The 15,093-nt window shown below is 49.2% G+C and overlaps 5 protein-coding genes across 5 annotated transcripts; 1 reads left to right on the top strand and 4 right to left on the bottom strand.

The window, feature by feature from the left end:
• Positions 1–1,065: 1,065 nt before the first annotated feature.
• Positions 1,066–1,890, top strand: N7517_005535 (uncharacterized protein; the record flags this gene model as incomplete). The annotated part of the gene is made up of 1 exon (XM_056723265.1): positions 1,066–1,890. The coding sequence occupies one exon, from the start codon at positions 1,066–1,068 to the stop codon at positions 1,888–1,890; it is 825 nt and encodes a 274-aa protein (XP_056579515.1).
• Positions 1,891–2,962: 1,072 nt separating this feature from the next.
• On the bottom strand, positions 2,963–4,898 carry N7517_005534 (putative RSC complex subunit Sfh1; the record flags this gene model as incomplete). The annotated part of the gene is made up of 4 exons (XM_056723264.1): positions 2,963–3,067; positions 3,121–3,205; positions 3,261–4,448; positions 4,552–4,898. The coding sequence occupies 4 exons, from the start codon at positions 4,896–4,898 to the stop codon at positions 2,963–2,965; spliced, it is 1,725 nt and encodes a 574-aa protein (XP_056579514.1).
• Positions 4,899–5,738: 840 nt separating this feature from the next.
• N7517_005533 (putative general stress response protein Whi2) lies at positions 5,739–7,338 on the bottom strand (the record flags this gene model as incomplete). Its single annotated transcript, XM_056723263.1, has 6 exons — positions 5,739–5,759; positions 5,815–6,079; positions 6,132–6,481; positions 6,539–6,677; positions 6,733–6,769; positions 6,825–7,338. 6 exons carry the CDS (start codon positions 7,336–7,338, stop codon positions 5,739–5,741), a joined length of 1,326 nt encoding a protein of 441 aa, XP_056579513.1.
• Positions 7,339–8,323: 985 nt separating this feature from the next.
• On the bottom strand, positions 8,324–10,690 carry N7517_005532 (dipeptidyl-peptidase III; the record flags this gene model as incomplete). Its single annotated transcript, XM_056723262.1, has 3 exons — positions 8,324–9,439; positions 9,489–10,368; positions 10,443–10,690. 3 exons carry the CDS (start codon positions 10,688–10,690, stop codon positions 8,324–8,326), a joined length of 2,244 nt encoding a protein of 747 aa, XP_056579512.1.
• Positions 10,691–10,952: 262 nt separating this feature from the next.
• Positions 10,953–13,711, bottom strand: N7517_005531 (putative protein kinase Scy1; the record flags this gene model as incomplete). The annotated part of the gene is made up of 2 exons (XM_056723261.1): positions 10,953–12,220; positions 12,274–13,711. 2 exons carry the CDS (start codon positions 13,709–13,711, stop codon positions 10,953–10,955), a joined length of 2,706 nt encoding a protein of 901 aa, XP_056579511.1.
• Between the last annotated feature and the right edge of the window lie 1,382 nt (positions 13,712–15,093).

Here is a 15,093-nt window from a genome sequence, read left to right as displayed (position 1 = left end):
ATAGCTCAAGAGCGGCGGTTTACTACTTCCTTCAAACTTAGTGGAAAGCCGGCACATCCAGAATGGAACACATTATCGTGTATTCCGTGATTTCTTTTGCTCATTGAATGATGACATAGCGAGTTCTATTTTTGGCTTTAAGCACATATGACACCAGTCACGAAACACAATCATATGCAGTTCGTTTTGATTTTATCTAAAATTTGGGACATACACCTGAGTACGAATAATCACACATAGCTATCGGTGATCAAATGGGATATTGGCTCCTGAATTAAACCCCCGCCTTCGTCAACGTTTTCGTTTTGACTTTTCTCTCGACCATCTTGATACCGCTCAGGCCTACAACATGCGGAACGAAGATCATGGCTCAGCTATTCCATCTTTGGGCCGCAAAAGTACCAAACACTCAAACTCGAAATCGCCACAGGACTACCCTAGCTGACGCTGGTTGGTCATATCCGCGTTGGTTTTAGTTGTTCAAGCCTTGCATTGGCTCAGGTCCGACAATGAGACGACTAAACTAATCTGAGATTTTTTAGCCTTAGGCACCTACTACAGTTGCTGACATGTTAATACATGTAATTTAATCGCACAGCCCTGGAGGATTAGGCATCATATTTACTCCAAAACCAAAACGGGGCTTAGATCGACGCACTGGAAATATTATGGCTCAGCTATTAGTACACTGACTGCGTCTCTTGCTCCTTATGAAACACATATTGTGGACAGAGTTGCATTACCTGACGCTGGTTGGTCAACTCCGTGCTTTGCTCCAGCAATTCTGCCTTGGGCTTAGGGCTTCACCCGGGTGAAGCCCATAATCGGTCACGGGAAAGGTTATAGGTTAGACCTATTTATAGCTGAATAAACAAGGCAGTTCCTTCGAACCTCCGGCCACTATGTACATAGTGCGCGGAGCACCTTGAATTATATTGTAGAGAATATGCAGGTTGTTTAGAAGCGTGCTCCGTTGACCACTGACCGCTCACTCTTAGGACGCCCAACCAAAGTAAAATCCCGAAATTATCTGACATCTATATCAAAAAGATATAGATCGGAAGAATGGAGTTCCCTAAACCCCACATCCATCATCCCCAAGGCCCCCACACCCACACCGTTATCCTACTACATGGTCGCGGCAGCGATGGCCCCGAGTTCGCCGAAGAGCTTTTCTCATCTTCAACGTCCAAGGATAAAAACCTGCCTTCCTGTCTACCCTCCTATCGCTGGGTATTCCCAACCTCACGCGACCGATGGAGCACTACGTTCGAAGAGGAGATGTGCGCCTGGTTTGACGCCTACTCCTTAAACGATATCCACGAACGACAGGAACTGCAGAAAGACGGAATAAGAGAGTCAATTTTACACATTCTCGATATTCTCGAGGAGGAAGCTCGACTGCTAGATGGACGATTTTCCTACATCTATCTCGGGGGTATGAGTCAGGGAATGGCAACTGCCTTATGGACGTTCTTGGCTGCAACTGCGATGGGCCGAATCCAAGGCCCATTAGGTGGTCTGCTAGGCTTCTGTGGTTGGTTGCCATTCGCGCAGCCGCTAGAGCAGTTGCTATCCAAACCTTCCCTTAGTCCTGATAGTTCTCGGGCACAGAGTCTAATATCTGGGTTCTTCTTTGATGAAATTGCCGGTAGGATATCGCGCTCTGATCAACCCGTCGACTGTTCTATTTTATCTACGCCAGTGCTTTTAAGCCATGGATCAGACGACCCCTGGGTTTCTGTGGAACTTGGACGGCAAGCATGTCAAGTTCTGCGGAGAATTATGGTACGCGTCGACTGGCAGGAGTTCACCGGGGCAGAGGGTGATGGCCATTGGGTCAAGGAACCCGAGGGCTTTGACCGGATCCTGCATTTCCTTGAGTGTTGATTTGTCCAGAGTGCCTAGGCAGTGGACCGTGGTGCGACTGACTCCCCAGGTGACGGGACGGTGCGTATAGAACGGGCCTTGGCGGCGGTCGCGTGGAGGTTTTGAGGCTCGTCAGTTCAGGTGTTAAGTCAAACAAAGTAGGAAATTATGGAATCCTCAATTCAAGGAAGGCGCGAATGTTGGAGATATAAACCCCCCTCGCCCCCGACTTTCCCTCTTTCTCTTCTTCTTTTATGGATGACACGTCTGGTGCCTACCTAAATACAACATACAAGAGATATCAACATCAAGAAGTTGTTGAGGTCTGGAGGTCTCCACCCAGATCAAAATTGCAAGTCAGAATGAAGTATATAGGATATGATCCCTATAATCTAAGTGTCTACACTGTTCTTTGTACATATTACCAGGTTTACTGTAGTGCTTCAACAAAGCGACAAGCCATTTTTGTTTCTTATTATCCTTCAGATCAGTACGCTCAATCTCGTATCTTTCATTCGCCGGCTTGAGTATCATTTTGGTTCGATATCCATGGCCAGGGGGTGTTTTGCTGTCATTTCCTGCAATTAGAGTCCACAAGTCCACAAAGAATTGGTTGTAGTGTCTTGGGACATTGGAGAGGACGTGGTAGACTATTCGGGCCTCGCATTCGAGCCTTTGAATCTGTTAAAGGAAAGCACAAAGTGTCCGTCTTGGGAATATCAGCATGGGACAAGAATGAAAGAGGGATAGGTGCGTCATTATCTAATCTCATTGAATGTCTACTCTAGTTTCTGGCAGCTCGTTGCCTTCTAGTCGCCCAGGGAAAGAAAATACATCCGTCGTAGACAAGAAAGACGTTGATTGAGAGAAATGATGATTCACAATGATAATTAACGCCCCCGGATTTTGCGGATGGAAAGTGAAAGCAGATGCCTGAACAAAAGGTGATGCGCCGTGGCGCCAAGATCGGAGAAAGAAAGGTGCAACAGTAGCGGATTAATTGGTTGAGAAGGAAACGGAGAGATAGGTGGCGTGAAGTAGGTCATTGAAGCTTAAGATAGTACATTAAGGTGATGTAAAGAAATATGCCGTTTTAGCCATATCGGCCGACGGGAACGTCGTGACGATGAAGATCCTTAGACCATTCTGGTGCAACCTTATCCCGCTCGTAAAGCAGGCCACAGTTATGGCAGAGTGTCTGAAAATTTTAGTTAGAAACTGATCGCAATCCATTCTAGAGTGAACACTTACCCGTGGGCCATCTGGACCATCGCGCACAGCCCAAACTGCTGTGCCCCAGACCGCACAGTTCTTGCATCTCCAGCTTTGGCGTTCCCTGCAGAAATCATTAGTGAATATTCCAGCGAGACGTATCTAACAGCTATACATACCATTCGGAAAGCGTGCCACCACCGCCACCGTATCCAGCCCCTGATCCGGTATCAGGAGTTCCCCGGCCTCCAGGAGTGCCACTTCTGCCCGTAGGGCTTAAGCTGCGGAACCGTCGCTTGCGCTTATTCCTTTCTCCACGTCCGAGCGGAGTCTCACTATCTACCTCAAAGTAGTTGCCACTGTTCTGCCTTGAGATCTCAGGGGTGATGCCCGTGGTCGAAGAGAACCTGGCCGTTTCTCGGCGCAGACGTCGGATCTGACGCTCACGGTCACCCTCTCTTCGTTCAATTTCTTCCTTGGACAGTGTCTCCACTTGAGGCTGCCACCCATCACAGATTGTTTCAGGGTCGTAACGCCAACCTGCCTCCACGCCATTTGCTGCCAGATTCTCAATTTCGTTGCCGTAGCCATTGATGCCGCTGACAAGAGCGCCACTTTCGCAGACTTCCTTTTTGAATTTCAGGACTGCTTCGTAGATGGCATGCGCAATCGCACTGACCCATTCACCACCAAGGCTGAGATCTGCGCAAGTGATGCGCGCAAACTCTTCAGCCATGCCAGGTGGGTGTAGTAGAGACCACTCGAATTTGTCTGTGTACAGCTTATTTTGCAGGTTGATGTTGAGGGTGATCAAGCACCGATATGCGTCATCCGGATTCAAAAGGCTGTCATTTACCAGCGCTTCCTTGGTCACGGTTACAATTGTTGTCACGTCGGGCCGGTTATCAGGTGTCGCAAAGTTGGCAGCAGCTGGCGTCGTTGGCGTGTCTCTTGACGGTTCAATCTGTGGCGGGACGCTGGGCACCGTGCCTGCATCTGTGCTCTGGAAGAGGGGGTGGAGAGCGACACCAGCGTATTCCTCCAACTGTTGTCGGATCTGGTTGCTGATGGTCATGGTCGTGGCTTGAGGATTTGGGAGATCAAGATCGCGAACAAATCCAATAGCAAATTCTTCAGGCGTTGAGAGTGACTCATGGAGGTTCCATAGGAAGGTATCCTTAATTCGGAACGGGGGTAATGGTTCGGGTCTGCGGTATGCAGGAAGCGTTTGGTTGATGCTAGGGTCCACGGCAGTGCGTGGGAAAGGGAATGGTTCGAGGGGTTGATGAGCGGGGACTTCGACGTCAATTCGGATGGGAACGAGTGTCAAGGGGAGTTGCGCTTGAATCTGCAGTTGATCGGCACACCTAGAATCACCACGCTGTATGTTAGCCAGATTTAAGGATAAACGGAGAAGACAGAGGCCACTGTCGTTAATAGCCACATCAGTCCTGGCAATGGGGAACATACGCTGGTCGCAACATTCTCTTGATCATCCACTCGCGAAAGAGGCCTTGCACCTCCACGGGCGCATGCACTTCTTTTCCCAGCTTTTCTGAGTAGGGCACCAACTTGTCGGTAGCGGATTCTTCACGCCGAAGACTCCTCAGTCCCGTCGGCCGTCGGGGCCCATCGTTCTCATCAAAATCCTCGTCATCAAAGCCATCTTCTGCATAATTGATGGCTGTAGTTCCTCGCTTTGTCGTGCGCGGAGTCGGGCCGGTCTGAGACGGAGGATTGACAGGTGTGAGCAACGCGTTTCCATACTGGCGCATGCGCGGAGGGTAGGAACTGATATAGCCTCGGAGAGGGGACATGTTGGCGATTCAATTGCACAATGACATGCCCCTTCGAGGGTATGGGCGGGAGAATAGAGAGCTCGCGATTGTTGATCGGCTCGATGTTCGAAGGGCTGATCACTGCAGTGAGGCACAATTGACAATGGTCCAAGCGCGAAAGAGTTAACAACGAGTACTAGTATGACGCCACAGCATGAAGTAAATGTGTGACAAAATCCAAGACCGCGTCAAAGGCATCCAGATAGGATCCAGCTGGAGAGATCGGCTCTGGGATCGATATTCTGCGCGACTTTGACCAATTTGACGCTAGTCCCATTCCAGGGAGGGCATCACGTGTCCCATGCCTCAGGCCATCACATTCAAACGTTATAGTCAACAGGTCAATAGGCATATTAATTCTTGTAAATATCATCAATAGGATCATCAATAGAATCAGCACTTCATCAATAGACACTGGCATTTCCCCATTGTTCTTGGGTCCTGGCTATGTGGTGGACTGGGAGCATTGTCGCATCCATACAAGACACAAATCCAAAACAAGCAAATGGAATGTGGTTGAGAGAAAGGCTACAATTCCCAGAATGCTAGATATGCACCATATATTCAAACTTCACAGCTAAACTAGTGGCTATCCAAGGAAAAATTTACCAATCTGACTAGAAAATGAACACACTGAAAGGAATGAGAACACCCAAACTGCTGAGTACGCCAGCGCTGCTGTTGGTAGGATGAAAATCAGAATGATTGTTGCTGACATATTTAAATGCAACTTTGGAAAAAAAAAATAACATTCGAAACTTCGAGGCACAAGGCCGGGGGAATGGTAATCGCATATGCAAGGAAAATTAGGGGAAAAAATCATCGAAGTCCAATAACACTCTGCGACGGGATTAGCTATCAAGAGCTTCGAGTTTGCCAAGGATGGGGGTCTTACCATCTCCAAAGTCCACACACGCCGGATCCAGACCTTGACTGGCCCCTCGACGCCCTCCACATCGTCCAACTCGATACCCTCCCACCAGCAGCGGCGGGCAGGCTTCCGCCAGAACAGGAGAAGCTTCTGGGCCATGCCCACGGAGTTGTTGTTTGATAGGTCTCCGCGAATATCGGTGCGGAGTTTGGCCAGTGCAAGACTGCAGATTACTGCCTTGTTAGGCTCTGGGGCACGGTGGCCCCACTGGTCAGCACGATCAAAACCTCTACATCATATATTAGCGTCGGTCCATGATTGAAATCTTGGATTTTACTAACCCGGCTGTCAGCATTTCAATAAGATGCTGCTCGGTGGAACCAATCTCCTCGCTCTTCCGCAGTCCCGAAAAGATGCCGTCCTGTCTCAACAGCGACCTACCAGCTGCCCGCTTGACTTCAAGCATTTCATCGTGTCCAATCTCGGCGCGAGGGGGGATCACGTAGAAGTCGAGGTCCTCTCGGAGGACAATGATGCCAGCACGGTCTTGCAGCATGTCACGTGCTGAACCCTGCATTGCGTCCGACATATCCAAGTCTGGTGAGCTTGAGCCGGAAGGCAGAGATGAGGGGATGGTTTGGGCAACAGTTCGGAAGAAATCCAGCATGTACTGAAGTGAGACCGGGTCATACTGGATAATAGCTGTCAGCAAAGATTTCCTTGATGCCCAACATATGGATTTGCGTACATCAACTGGGAATACATCCCCGTCATGGAACCCATTTGTAGCATGTCCATCCGGGAGGAGGCCATTGGGGAAGAGGGAAAGCAGAACGAATTCAGGCAAAGTCAACAGCTCATCTCGCGAAAGGGTGAACCGGGTACCACTATTAACTTGTTAGACTATGCATAATTGAGATATCAACCAATGTGTGATCCTACCGAAGGTCGAGACCGACGTGTTCATCTCCGCCAATATCTATTATAACATATTAGCGCAAAGCATATCAAGCGGCCTTGGTTACCAAACATACCACCAAGAGTGTTGATTGGCGGGCCCCCGGTCTGCTGGACCTGGGTGATGATACTGGAGGCACCTCCTGCAGCAGCCATCACGTAGGTAAATGACTCAAGTGGACTGTAGCCTTCTGTGTATGGCGGCGGTGGTTCACCGTCGTCGGAAGAGCCCTCGTTTTTTGGTTCAGAGAAGGATGTTTTTGTGTCAGCAACAACCGCCGAAGATGGGGCCGGCTCGAGCGACTCCTCGACAGGTGCTGGAGGCGCTAAGGCTGGAGGACAAGCGGGTCCAGGTTCAGTAACTTTGTATGGGCGATTGTTGTCTGGAAGTGACGAGAAGATAAGAGATGAAAATGGCGGAGGATATGCGGGTGAGGAACTTGACGCTGATGCAGAGTGTGGGGGAGGTGCAGTGTAATAATCGTCGTCCTCCTCTAGGGAGTCGGTTGGATGGGGCGGGAACGCCGTGGTTGATGCGTCCGACGGCGGCGTTTCTCGCGACACCGTGGTTACTGTTCTTGCCTGAATCATGTCAGACAGGCTGATATGCGCAACCAAAATGGTCAAATACTGACCTAGTCTAGCAATGCGACTGATCTGGGTCGAGTCTCGTCCAAGTCGCGGGGACGGGGAAGTCTTGACAGTTTTCCAATTCAACGACTCTTTCACTGGGATGAAAGAAACTTTACAAAAATGAGTAGAGCAGATGTAGGTTTTCAACTGCTATATTCACAATGTGTTGGAGAAAGAGAGCGCTTAGAGGTTGGGGACGGTAGATCAACTTGCCTGGCGGTAAGTCCGAGCGCCTCATCCAAAACCTTGGCACGTGCCGTGTCCTCTCTCTTTAGTTTGATTTAGTGGGATTCAGTTTAATTCTTGGATTTATTTCTAGGATATTATTGTAGGATATTAGACGTGCTCTAGTCGAAACAACATCAAGTATGCCTATATCATATATAGGCTTTGGTCTATTTCCGGCCGGTCCCCGCAAAAACACTTCTTGATCTCTCATTTCATACCATGATTGGGAGCCAATTTTGATTTTGATTTTGATTTTCAATTTCAAGAGCTGGTAGGCTTATAATTATTTACCTATCTAGTTTTGTTCAGAACTGAATATTCTAGACGTCGTTATCAAAGTCGAATATTGTTTAATATGGGACTATGTATATACGACTTTACAACCCTGGAATATACACCCATATAGTAGTCGTAACCACAACGTCTTGCATTTTTATTATTAACATCACACAGAAATTCAAAGGAATCAAATCCAATGTGGTAGAGAGCCCCTGATTCAAAGATTAGTATGGAGTAATTTGGTTGTGAATAGGGGTAGGTCCCAAGTTCTTAGAAACCACAATGACAAACCTCTGAGAAGACATTAAAAAGGAGACTATTTAGAGATGGCTTGATTTGTATGTATGCAATTCACTTGTATCCATCCATGTTGCAATGTTCTTATATAGATAAATGTAATATGATATATATATATATATATATATATGTAAAGTCGTCAAACGTTACGCTCTGCAAAGCTCTGAATCAGACCTTCGAGAGTCGGTTCATACTCCTTCAAGCTGACCTGGTCACCCTCAAGTATAGTGTTGGCCTGCACAAAGACCTTACGTGGGACCTTGTTCTTCAAAACGACCTCACGAACAGTGGTTCCCCACCAGCTGTCAACAGAGGTAATATCGTCGTACAACCCCTTGCCAGCCTCAATATCTGCGGTACTCTTGTAGACATGCAGTTTCTGGAGGTACTTCTCAACGGCGGGACGTCCGTGAGTCAGAATCTTGGACCGGTCAAGACGAATCTCCAGATCAGAGAGATCCTCCTTGCTGTAAGACAACTTGACGAAGTCATCGCCGGCATCGAGGAAGGTGCGCAGAATACTGTACCGAGCCTGCATGTGTGCCTGGCCCCATTTCTGGGTTTTCGGATCCCAGAACTCGAGGGCAACCAGACCGGCACGAGCCATGGAAAGGTAGGCTGCGAACAGGACATCGCCAGCTTCACCGGCCAAGTCTTCCTTGCCATCGCCGAACCCGAAGATCTTCAGGATGCCAAAGTCGCAGGCAAGCACCATGGCCACGCACTCGGCACGGCACTCCTCATATGACGAGGCAATGGAACCAAAGACCGAGCTCCATGTCTGTCCAGGCTTGTACCAGGTCGACACAGGCTTGTTGGTGACAGGGCTGATGGGCGGGTTCTTAAGGTCAAAGTTATACTTTCCTGGCGCTGTCTCCTGCAACAGCTTACCAGTTCCATGACCCAGCAGTTCGTGAATGCCGACCTGGACCTCAAAGGCCGGGTCCCGGAATGTGCGATAGACCTCCTGGTCACTGTCAGCAATGAAAGGAATAGCCTCGTTAGGAGCCTTGGCACTGAGAACATTGCCCAGAGACACGTTCTTAAAGCCAAGATTCTGGCGAATGTCATCATAGTTGGGCAGGTTGATGCCAGCTGGGAGACCCGAGCAGGCGAAACTCAAGACCTCCAATGATGTGAAGTCGGGGCTGAGGAACTTGTCTTTCTCGAATTCCTTGCCCCAGGGCAGCTTGGGAATCATGCTCTCGGCACTATCAACCAGCGTACCGAAGGCACGGGTACGTTCCAGATTGACCTGGGAATGTTAGCGACACCAGTTAATATAAACCCAGCACGTGTCATACCAAAGCAACGAAGCCTTCCCATTCTCCGCGCACACCATGGGGGTCTCTGTATGTTTCAACAAAGCCCAAGTTCGTCTCCAGCACGGGCTTTTGGTCCTTGACCCAGATGCGCTGGCTCTCCTTGAAAGCTTCGATGGATCCAGCTCCGAATGAGAGAGCATATGAATCCAACATCTTCTTCTGGTTGTCATTTGCAGCAGCAAGTCCCGCCTGCTTGACGCTGTGCGCAATCTTTGCCATCTCCTCCTGGTGGTCACCAAATACAAGACGCAGTGTCTTTCCCTTCAGGTCTCCGTCAAGCTCGAATGTGTCCACCTCGCCAAGATCCCGGTCCTTCACAGGAGGGGACGAAACACCAGATGCGATCAAAAGCTCGAAATCACCCGGGGATGTCTTCCGAATTCTGGTATTTTCCAACGCGAGTCCCTTTTTCTCCATCAAGTCACCAATTGCTGTGATTTCCTCCTGTGAGATCGTCGGAGAATCGGGGTAGTAGGTAGTCATGTGGCCACCCTTGGGGTATCCGAGGTGCATCATCGACTGCTCACTGGTCTCGTAGATGCCTCCTCCAGTGGTGTTAGCCTTCTGGAAGGCCGCCTTTGTCTCCGCAGTGGCCGAGGCCAGAGCCTCGAACGCGGATGCGGACAGCCGCGGGATAAACTTCGAGTCACCGAATCCCTTGTAGTTTCCGCAGTTTCCCAAGAATTGACCCGCATATTCGAGGAAGAAACGGAGGTCCTCGGAGCTGACTTGCGTTTTCTGGGCGAGGCTGTTCCAATCGCCATTAGAGGCATGGTAGAGTGACAGGATAAGATCGTAGATGGGCTCGGACTCGGGGGAAACCTGCCGCAGGGTGACTCGAGTGCCCTCAAATGCGGCTCTGGATATATTTGAGAAAGATTAGCTGCCGATAGTGTGTGGCACTGGTAGGTAGATCACCCAGGAACATCATACCTGCTCATAAAGTGGGCATATTTCCTCAGGTTTTGGTCTTTGAGGGTATCAAAGTGTGACTTGACTTCCAGTCTGACCACCGTAGGAGGCGAGTCAGCTAGGTAATGCTGTTTGATGCTTTGGTCCATAGCGAGCGCGCGAGTTATACGGGACGAGGAGAATGTGTTGGATAACTTGGGCAGTCTGTTTCGAAGGGGTGAACGTAACACGGAGCTCCGGGAGAAGGGCGCAATGCGCATCGAGTACATATGGAGGGGTTTGAGGTATGACATAGCATGAAGAGGCACCAATCAGGTACGTGTCTCCCTACCGTCGGATCACCGATGGAGTTCCGATCTATTTTGCTTGGCACTATTTCGATTTACTAATATTCTTTTGTCATTTTGCTTAATTACAGTCTCTATCCACTCTGTTGACAATGTGCGATAATAGAAATTACAGAAATTACGGCAATAATAGCAATAATAGCAACCAAAGGGGGTATCAGCAAAAAATAACGAGAATTGTCCCTTATATCAGGCTCTCATACTTGTCCAACCCATTCTTCTGAGTTCCCTGCTGCGGTATCGCACCTGTGCCTTGGAAAGACGTTGATCTGTTGGATGTGCTCACCGGAGGGGGTCTAATAGAGTTTGACCCCGTGCTTCCTGCCGGAGGAGGGGGGATTGAGAATGAGGAGTAGTTGGGTCCCGATTGCGCCGTTGACCCGGACATATGGTTTGAGGGGGTCATAGTCGACATTGACCCAAAAGACTGACCCGGTGGGCCTGTGTTGGATCGAATATTGGCATTGGTCGGGGCTCCCCAGATAGAGGATGAGGGCTGCATTGCAGGGAAGACTTGAGCAACCGGTGAAGCTTGCCGAGCAGGAGCAAGAGATGGGAAAGAGCCCAATTTCTGATCCGGAGTAATGGAGCGAAAGCCAATGTTCGACTGCTGGCTTAGGGCACTGGCTTGGGGTGTCATGCCTCCATTATTTGAAGACCATGAGAAGGAAGGCGGCATGCTCGGAACCGTTGGCTTAGCTGGCTCTGGCTCCATACTACCCCACATATCTATACTCTGGCCATTCGCAGGAGATGCCTTCTTCCCAAGAACAAGGCGCTCGAAGCTACCAGCACCGGCATCCGCATCGGGCGAACTGAGGCCTGTGGCGGACTGCGAAAATTCGTCGGCACCGTTCTGGAAACCCGTTGATCCAGCGCCAGATGATAGCTCTTGCAGCTTTTTGCTTTGTTCCTGTTCAATTCTCATTGAAAGAGTTTTTATCAGAGACATGAAGGCATTGAACTGTTGAAGGCTCAAAAGTGGCCCGAGACTGAAACTCCAGAGAACCGGCAGAACTTCCAAAGCCAAAAATTCGGTGTCTGCGACGGTTCCGACTTGACGAAACACCTTCAACGATGCCATCATCACTGAAGGTTCTTTCGTTTTGATCGCCTTGAGAGATGGGACGAGCTTTTCTTGAATGGTATACTTGTCCAAGATCGAGGACTTGGGTGCTTTCGACTTGCTCGCCTGGATTCCGGACAAATCATCGTCAAGCCCGTCTGAAGCTTCTGCAGAGGCCCCACAAAGGACACTGAAAGCTTCCAGACTGCGAACCTTGATAGCAAGGCTGCTAGTGCGACTGAAAGTGGCAGCAATGGGAGGGAATACCTCGTTCTTGACCGTACTAAAGTCGAGAACTGGGAGCACCACAGGGAGGCATTTAAGGGAAGCATCCACCACAGAGTGAGTGGGAGAATCTAGCCCGAGCCGAATCAGGGGTAGAATATCTAGAGAAAAAACGTTAGATATAGGACCAAAGGTTTCCAATGACAAAACCCACCATCTTTAAACTCCATCCCTGAACAATTATCAGCAATCAGCTTCATGTTGTCAAGCACAACCATGAGACCTGCATCTTTCTTAGAGTCTCGTTCGGCAGCCCCCTTGCCCGAGCCAGTTCCAAAGACTTCCTTCAAACGAGGGATGATTTTCTCTGGGAAGACACGGCGTCCATTGGGGATCCGCTGAAGAATACCAAACACGTTTTGCAATATCAGCGGAAGGAGTTCCCGATCCTTCAATTCGTCCATCAACGCCCCCAACAGCTTTCTCTCTAGCACAGAAACGGGGAATTCAGATAGTACGCGTTGTAAGCCACGCAAGAATTGAGACTTCTCATTAGGATTCTTTGCTGGTAAGGATTCCAGGAACCGGATAGTGGAAACCAACACATTGTCAAAGTACTGTGATTGCTGGAACTCTCGGGCATTCATGCGTTGAGCAGGCCTTCTGGTAATGAGCCTCGGTAGGACATGGGAAAGCAAATCTTTGGGAATTGGCTTTGAGCAGAGGAAATTATTGCTCTGCGACGGAGTGGAAGATGGGGAGCTCAGCAGTTTCTTATATGTGGTTAAGTTTCCGTTCGTTTGGAGAGGCGAGACATGCGGAGAGTTGTACAGAGCGATGATCACGAGACCCAAAGAGAAGAGATCAGCAGCTGACGATACATTAGAGTCCATTGCAAAGTCAGGCGACGTGTAGTCAAGGTTCAATTGCACTGAAGCGGGAAGCCTTGGTTCTTGGTAGAGAACCTCAGACACAGCCAGTGGTGGAAGCGATGAACGAGTTTCAGAAGCGTCCGGAGGCCCCGCGAATCCCAGACCAGAGATCTTCCAATCTGATTTGGCATTGATGTAGATGGCATCCGGGTTCAAATTTCCATGCACTAAACCCGCAGACTCGTGAAGGAATTCAAGACCCTTAGCAACTTGCAAGAGTCCCTTTTGAATTTCCAACTCATCAATCTCTACATCTCTTCTTCTCCGCGTCCCGTCCGCCTCCTCAACCACATACCGGCTTGTTCGCGAACCAGCGCGTGTGGTATTTTCTTGATCGTCTTTTTCTAGCAGCAGCCCGGAGAGCGACGCGGTGAGATGTTCCGTGGCAAACATGAGGCCACCACTACGCGTTTCCTCCACAGGCTCGAGCACCTGAAGAACGGATGGGTGCCGTAGGCGCGCGAGATTGCTAGCTTCGCGCTTAAGTCGCTCGATCACATCATCTTGTAGCTTCTTGGAGGACCCAGAACTCCTACCAAACCCACCAGAGCGTGTTTCTAGCGATTTGCGATCAAAAATGAACACCGATGCTGCCGTTCCCGTGGACTTCTTCTTTGCATCGTGGATTTTCCAGGGGCCGGAATAGACAGTGGGGTTAGGTGAGATTTGGTAATTGGCGGAAATATTGGAACTGAACGACTTGAGCGCAGAGGAAAACATGGTGGTAAGGCCGTAGTCGTGGATCCGTCGGCGCGACAATCGACGGAATGAAGGGGAAGTTGTTCGTTTCACAGTGTCGTCACGGTGTAGCCAGCACAAGACATGTTTATTTCAACAGTGGCATTTAAAAGGAGTATCAATGGGAAGGTGAGCCGGTGTTGGAACTCGATGGCTAATGGGAAGTCAGGAACATTAGCTTAAAGCCCGAGAATTGTCCAACGGGTTGCATACTTGGTCAATTATCCCGCGCAATATGGCCTCAAGCCCTCGATAACAACTCTTCATCTTATCTGGTCCATCACGTGATTTTATAGCTGTTTTGTTGCCTTAGGCATAACAGCTTTGTCGAATACACTGGTATCCTGAAATGTATGGGTCCAATCAATGGTGTTAAAATCTCTGTATTTCAGTATCCCTTTTCCTAGCAATTTATATGGATTACGGATTACTAATTCAAAATTACTGCACAACCTGGATTAATTAAATCCCCGGTATACCGGTCTGTATGCTCCGACACACCCCCTCAGCGATGCTAGTATAGGATTGCTGGAACCCCACACACCTCGGTATACTGATCTCTGTTTCTTTATGCTATCAAGTGGCCTATATCCACCATATGAAGCATTTAAATGAAGGCTTCATGCTTTTGCCGAGTAAGCAATTTCGTGAGTCTATCGGCTACCATGCTTGCTATGGGCACCCATTTCACCTATATCCTCCCTTCTTTAACTTCCTATCTCAGCTAGTGGCGATAGATATCGACGTGCCTAAGCTTTGTTTCGAAGGCTGTATCCTCGCTCTTTAATAGGCTGATAGTTCTCTTATTATCACAATCGATGGTTAATTCGTGGGAGGGGTTAAAACTAAGGGTATTAAGTAGTCTCCTCTACTATTAAAGCTGCTTTGCTGCTTCGGAAAGCCCGAGTAATTCGGCTTCGGTAGTGGAAGTGGTGACTATGGGTTACTTACTCGCCTTCTAGTCCACTGGGCCACCGTACACTTGGTAGATATACCTAGCTAAGCTCTTTCTATTAGAATGATCCCCGTACGAAGTATCACTTACGAATTGCACCGAGTCTATCCCCGAACCTACACCGTATTCAATGGTAAGACACCGGGTAGAATGTAGGTAGGATATCACCCGATCAGCTACTTACTGGTGCTAGGGACCTAGGTTTATTAGGTATTGCGCTAGGCGTGCGGTAGCCTTTGCGGCGTCGGGCCTCGTGATAGTGGTGGTATACCTAGCAGATCCCACCTTTTACTGGTAAAGAAGGGTCTCTTTCGGGGTAGCCACCCCCTGAAATAGGGTTAAATCGTCGACTAGTAGTGGGGTATAAACCGGTGGTCTATCTATTAGATTGTACCGAGTCGCGATGCTT

The sequence above is a fragment of the Penicillium concentricum genome, assembly GCF_028827145.1.
Source record: "Penicillium concentricum strain IBT 3081 chromosome Unknown utg000002l_segment0_segment0, whole genome shotgun sequence".
Classification (NCBI taxonomy): Eukaryota; Fungi; Ascomycota; class Eurotiomycetes; order Eurotiales; family Aspergillaceae; genus Penicillium; species Penicillium concentricum.
The sequence above is the reverse complement of the archived record's forward strand: the minus strand, read 5'-3'. Positions and strand labels throughout refer to the sequence as shown.